Source organism: Symsagittifera roscoffensis, chromosome 9, assembly GCF_963678635.1.
Source record: "Symsagittifera roscoffensis chromosome 9, txSymRosc1.1, whole genome shotgun sequence".
In the NCBI taxonomy this organism is placed as follows: domain Eukaryota; kingdom Metazoa; phylum Xenacoelomorpha; order Acoela; family Convolutidae; genus Symsagittifera; species Symsagittifera roscoffensis.
Genome location: NC_087070.1, coordinates 26159546 through 26166595, shown reverse-complemented (window position 1 = coordinate 26166595; position 7050 = coordinate 26159546). Strand labels below are relative to the sequence as shown.

Here is a 7050-nt window from a genome sequence, read left to right as displayed (position 1 = left end):
AAATCATTAAGGTGATATATGAAAATGAGTAAAATGTTATATAACTTCATTTACATTTCAAAAACACCAAGGACATTTTAAAAAGCTGTTCAGCTTGTCGAGGCATGCCCTGAAAAACCTTTACATAGGTGACTAAATGATTTCAGTGACGCTGTATAATCCCCTTCACACTTGCGAAATCGATTTCATCTCTTCTCTTTACCATAAAAAGCGACTGATCTTCATCTTACTGGCAACGTGTATTTAAAGCCTTATGATTTCCTCTTGCCGATCTCAAATTTTGAAAACAACTAGACAGACATTTGAATTCATCATTCGATCCACATGAATGCAACTCATTAAAGCATATAATATTCATTCAAAGGAGAAAGAATCTCATATATTTTGAACAGGAACCATGATCCGTTGACATTGATGAGCATTTGTTCATGTAGTTAAATTTTCAGTCTCGTGCCATGGTTAAGTTTATAAATAGCACGGTACGATAACCACAAAATAATGACAAAAAGGAAGTTAATCTGATTAATTGAAAAAGCGAAGTGAGCAGAAACAGCATTTTGTTTTGAAAAAGCACAGATTGTTTTGAGCCAATACCAAGCCAATAAATGAAATATTACCATATTCCTCAAAAACTTGACCCAGACAACCGAACAGTAGGAAAATCTGAACTAGTAATTGATGCATATATTTTGAAACCAGATCGGTGATTTGAACTTTTAAGGCACAAGTTCAAGTAGCACAATTTTTACTCAGTGAAAAACTAATTAGTCGATCCGAGCGAACGTGCTCGAGACTCTTTCTCTTAACACGAGGTTCGTGCGTTCAAATTCCACTTCCGTATCATTCGGAGTGGTTCAAATGACAATCTCCTCCTCAAGGTGGTAACCGATTCGCAAAAAAGGATGACACATTTCCCGAGGAAGGCACGGCAGTGCGTAGATAAACAATTGAAAAAGACAGCCGGTTCAAAAAATTACAACCACGAAGGGCCTCCATAAATTACAGATTATTTCCCAGTAATTCAGTCATTGGGAATAGTTCTTACTGGATAAAAATTGATCAGCATAAAAAACTTTAAAGTTTATTCAACAAAACTGCAGGAAAGAAGATTAATTCTGTAGATTCAAAAGCTACGACGCAATTAATAGTATGGTGATTTGTAGCTCTCGAAATCAATTGGAACAGATCTTTCCCGAAATTATGCGACTCATGCAGAAAGATCACTTTTCGGGGTTTTGTCCAATTAAGCTTTCGTTTTTGTTCAAATTAGATATAGTAACATGACCTTCAGTCGTAGGTTTAAGTAAGATCGTGCGGCTAATTTGTCTTATTTATTTGATCCAAATACCAAAGAAAATTATCAACATATATACATATAAATATATATATATATATAATTCTAAACTCTCTACACAAATTTGTCGCTGAGAAGCCTTTATAGTAATAGGACCAGTGCATACAATCGTGTGAGAGGCCAGCAGTTAGAATTAAGTGTGGGTCAGGAAATGAGACTGTCCGTAGACCTTGGACAGAGGTCAGTCAATCTAAAATTGGACATCCGAGAAACGGAATACCCCAGACGAGATAGACAACTAGCCACACAGACAAGCAGGACGTTCTTCGATGGACTGGCCCCTGCGAGTTGGGGAAGAGCGCGGAGTGCCCCAGGGCACGAGCAAAGACCAGTCTGACCACGGGGACTCGGAATATGGGCTTGGAATATCCAGAGGGCCAGAGTTGAGTTCACGAAACGAAACCGCTTCCTAGAAATTGTCGATACGATCGCAAGACACGACACAGAAATAGCAATGCTGACGGAACTTCGGGAATCCATCCCCGGGATAAAGTGGATAAAGGCAAGAATCTTGTTCGGCGTGCTCGTTCACGGCCAAAGGAGCGGTATCTTCCTACGGGGCGAGTGGGCTGTCCGCTGGCAAGAGGAAGGATGTCTCAAGGAATACGGTAACCGGAATACAAGCGTGACCGTAGGAGGGCTGAAGCTTGTATCTACCTACCAATCACTGTGGAACGGAGATCCGGAAGAGTTCAGAATGTATAGAGAGGAACTAGAATGGATGATCCACACGCCAGAGAAACTGGTAGTTGGGGGAGATTTAAACTCCAGCGTCGGTGACTTATCGGGTAGGGAGCGCAACGAAGCCGCGGGCCCCTGTGGGTTTGGACACACGAATGACGCCGGAAACGACCTGATGAACTGGTGCTTAAGGAATAATCTACAATGGGCCAACTCGTTTTTCAGACACCGCTACCGAGGGACATGGAAACACACGGTGACTGGAGCGCGGCACGAGATAGATGGTTTCCTAGTAGAAAAAAAGGTGGACAGACAAAGATGGGTGAAGGACATAAAGAGTTCACAAGTGAGAACCGACGCGTCAGACCACCTACCGAAAGAGATCACGTGTAATCTTTTCTTCAAACTCAGGATCGTCATAAACCCCTCCACCAGCTGCATAAATTGGGACCGCCTCAAGGAAGACAAGACTTCTGTCAGTTTTCAGAAAAAAAATAAAACTGAACCTAAGACGGGAGCAGGAATGGGAAAGGCCATACAAGTAGTGACCAAGGCTGGGAAAAAATGCTGCGGACTGAAGGAAAAGAAAAACCTGCCATGGATGGACGACCACAAGGACGAGATTCAACAATACCAAGAACAGATCACCCGTGAAACAGAAGAGATAGACAACACCAGGGTCGACGAGCAGACACGCAGAAGACAGAATCGGAAGGGAACGAGGAAAAGATTCAAGGCCGACAAAGAAAGATGGGAAGAAGAGTGGTGGCTGAAAGTTGTAGAAGAAGCTAAGGCTGCGGAACGCACCGGAGACATCAGAAAGCTATACTCAGCCCTCAAAAGGATCCGCATAAAGGACTCAACCACCATCGAGGAGAAATACTTCACACCAAACGAGTTCAGAGAACACTTCCAAAAGGTATCGGACCAGAGATTCGAACGTGAAATTCATGAGATAAAAGAGACCTCGAAACTCGCAACTCAAAGGTGGGATGAGAATAGTATACAGGCCGCGAAGGTTCTGGGACGAGAGATCACATGGCCCGAATTCAACAACGAGATAGAAAGCATTAACGATAGTGCTCCAGGTATCGAAAACGTGAGGATGATCGCTGTGAAGAGAGGTGGAAAACATCTAAGACAAGCGTTGTTCCGATGCATCATGAAGATCGTTGAAACCCAATCTGAGGACTGGCCAGAAAGGATCAAAGAAGGATGGGTAATACCGCTACACAAGAAAAGTGCGAAGAACGATCTCAATAACTAGAGGGGTATGCCTCTTACCACTCGCAAGCAGAATCATAGCGAAGATACTTGCCTCAAGACTGAGAGAGTGGTCGGAAAAGATCGAATTGTTAGGCGAGAACCAAAGTGGTTTCAGACAAAACCGATCAACGGCGGACACAACCCAAATAACTATCAGGGTAGACGAGACCAGGAGGGTCATGGGATACGAGCCGAAGAGTACACGAGAAAGACCAGGAGCGGTACTCATGGATACAACTAAGGCGTATCCCCGGGTAATTAAGCCTCTTATCTGGGAAAACACTACAGACTGGCTATACCAAACTGGATCCTAAGACTCCTGAAAGGCCTACATGAAGATACCACCTATAAGATCAAGGGGAGGAATGAGCTGAGTGAAGGATGGCAGCAACAACGTGGCTTGCGAGAAGGATGCCACCACTCTCTTCAATATATATCACTACGTGGTCAGGCTTGCAAAAACCTTGAGAGGAAGCGGCAAAAGAAGCGAACCAAGAATGCGGGCTCAAATGGTCGTGGCGTGCAGGAACTAGTCTGCCGCCGAAGGACGTAAGAATGGCGGCCACCAGGTCAAGCAGAGAAAAGTTTGAAATTACGGAGAGCCTCTTTGCCGACGACTCTACGCTAATCGGCTGGACAAGTGAACTCAAACTCGGGAAGGAGGTAGTCAAGCAAGCAATGAAAGACTGCGAAGAAAAGTGTCACGATGGAAAAGAAGAGTCAATATCATTTGGAACGGAAGCGGCGAATAAGACCAAGATAACTGGAACGAGAATTGGAAGGAAAGACGACTTGAAAGCCAGGGTGCAACGAGGAAACGCTGCTTGGTACAAGACTAAGAAATGGCTTTGGCGATCCAAGCTGTCCATGAGGACACAAGCCCTAGTCGTTCAAGCAGTCGTGGAATCAACAATGCTTTTCGATTGCATGGTCCACACATGGACAGCGACAGACATCCAGAAGATGCAGAGTGTTCCAGATAACGCATACCAGTGGATATGGAACCAAAGGCCTGGCGAAACTGAGGATGCAGAAGGAGCACGTAAATGCATACGAGATAAGAGGACAACTGGCAATCTCGTCCCTGCGGGTCAAGATAGAGACGAGAACCCTCTCCAGGATCGGTCACATCCTACGCATGCCCAACGAGAGACCCACCAAGAGGATAATTCTCGGCACCTGGGACCACGAACTCGAAGTAATAGGAGGTCTCAATCGAGGTACGTTATAGTACTGGCGGAAAATCCTGGGAGAAGCCGGAATAGACTGGACCAACACTGAGAACTTATCCAGAAACAGGAAAGGATGGAGAAGTTTGGTAAAGAAGCGCGAGATATTCTTGATCGAATGGGAGGAAAAGATGCGCCTGACGGGAAAACACTATCCCAAACCAACCAGGACACAGAGCCCCGAACAAATAGAGAAAGCGGAAGGCTTTACATGCAGGTGGGAAGGCTGCACCAGTGTATGCAGATCAAAAGGAGGTCTCAGCCAACATGAAAGGTGAATGCACTGTGAATCGAACGCATCGTTCAAGTGCACATGATGCTTTCGAGCGTTTAACGGAAAGGCACAACTGACAAACAGCAAAGCCTGTGAAGCTGAGGTGCAAACACAACCCCGAGTCTGGCCCCGAGAGTCATGTCATATCTGCGGAGGAAAACAGACCAAGACCAACATGGCCAGACACCTTCGCAGGGTGCAAGGGGTTGTGAAGCAAGGAGGAACCCCTTCCTGAAGGCTCCGCCTTACCTAACATGTTTTTTTCCTTTTCCAAGTCTGTTCTCTAATTTCAAACGCCGAAGAAGTAATGTAAGTATCCAATGGAGGATTACCTCATTAATTTTTCAGGTCGTGAATGAAAATGAGTGGAAAGGGTAGGAGCGATAGAGGTGGGAGGAAGAGGGGGTTGGAATAAGACTTAGCGTCCAAGGAGGGTGTGAATAAAGTACCAGCGAGAAGAGGTGACAAACCGTACCGTGAGGAGATCACCACGGAAACCACAGACCATCTCGAATTCGCTGTTCTGGGCGATTCCATTGTGAATGGGCTCTTTATCAAGAACGCGAAGGTTGTGACTAGTCCCGGTGCGCAGATTCACCAACTGTCCGAGAGGAGGATAATGGACGATTTTAGTCGCCTACGAATTAAGAAAATCGCGATTCTCGGCGGGACAAACAACATTGCAAGGAGAGACGGCTCAACACATCAGCCAGAGGAGTTCAGTGACCAAATGAAGGATCTAGTGAAGGATCAAAGTGACCAAATGAAGGATCATAAGGACGAATCCTCCTTGGTGGTAACTAGCATCTTTTAGTAATACAACTTGTTTTCCAGGTTTGGCAATTCGAGTTGCCTGTGTTGTTTTAATTATAACGATGTCAACAGTGTCCAGTGCTTTTATGAGCATGGTCAGTTATGAGCTGTGTCTTTTCGTAAAACTTGCAGAAAGGAAGGAGTTTTTCGATGAGTCTCGGTATATAGTTATGGAAAAATTGGTAATCCTAAGATTGATTTGGTTTGTTTCAGTGTTTAGGCATTTTACTCTGCTGAGGAATTTTAATAGTATGTAAAAGTGGCTACGAAAAAGACCACTTTTAACCCCCCAAGGGGTTAAATCTCCTACTTTTTCGGACACACATGTTTTAAGGGGGGTTAAAAATGGTCATTTTTCGGGCACTCCATGGAAACGGGAATGGAATAAAGTTTTGGTTGGTGAATGTTTTCTCTTGAATTTGACGGTTCAATTTCACCGCGCGCGTATTGTGGATTATCTTTATCACACCCACGTGGAATTAAATTAAATGCTGTGATATTGATAAGTTTATATTGTTGTTTTTATTAGCCCCCTCACGGTTAGAGTTGATTATTTTACTTTTCGGTAAGAAAAAAAAACAATTTTGAAAAGCTTTATTTCCTGAACGAAAAAAACTATAGAGCTTATCAATTATAATCAGAACTTAGTCAGAATCGTCTAATATTAAAGCACGTCGATGTAAGCACCGCCGTTTAGGTGGTCATATTTCTTCCGGCTCGCTTTCTTCTCGAGGCTCTAAACCCAAGTAGGGGCAAATGTACGCTGCTATTTCTGAATCGCTTTGCTAACTTAGTTGGCCAAAAACTGCCAAATCATAATCTAGCTCTTGAACAGTGTATGTGCGTTGATTGAACCCCATATCTGGCGGTGTAAAAAGATCCACGTTATACCCCCCTGCTCTTCTATAGCTTCAGCTAAATCCTCCCTTCCGTTATCGGTGGGAGTGACCACGTCTACGTCGTATTCGCCCCAGTCCATGGTGCGCCCAATTTCCCTTATGAACATATCCTCACTCAAACGTTCATGTCCAAAAAGACTAGTAGTTACTCTGTCTGCATGTATATAGCGCTCATAGTCAAATGCGCTCAGGGAGATTCTGTTCGTTATTATGGCTTGTAAATTGTGATATCAGGAATTTATCAGCACATTTTTTGCCCAGAGCAGCGAACAGTAAGTTAAAGTTTGTTTGTATTCATTATGGGTTAGCTACCTTTTTGTATATGTGGAGACACCCTTGGCGTTTTTTCTTCAACTTCTACACAAAAAGACAACCGATTTGGTTCAAATTTTCAACAGTTTCCGTTTTCCACTTAAATACCTCCCTTCCCCCCACTACATAACCTTTTGAAATGTCTTTATTGCCTTTTTCTAAAACGATAATTGGAAATTAAAAAAGAAATGTATTGGCAGAAATAATGCTGTACAGTTTGGG

General features: G+C 43.8%; 1 protein-coding gene across 1 annotated transcript; it reads left to right on the top strand.

The window, feature by feature from the left end:
- The first annotated feature begins 2051 nt into the window (after positions 1 to 2051).
- LOC134854786 (uncharacterized) lies at positions 2052 to 3302 on the top strand. The gene has a single exon (XM_063871144.1). It carries the CDS (start codon positions 2052 to 2054, stop codon positions 3300 to 3302), a length of 1251 nt encoding a protein of 416 aa, XP_063727214.1.
- Positions 3303 to 7050: the final 3748 nt, after the last annotated feature.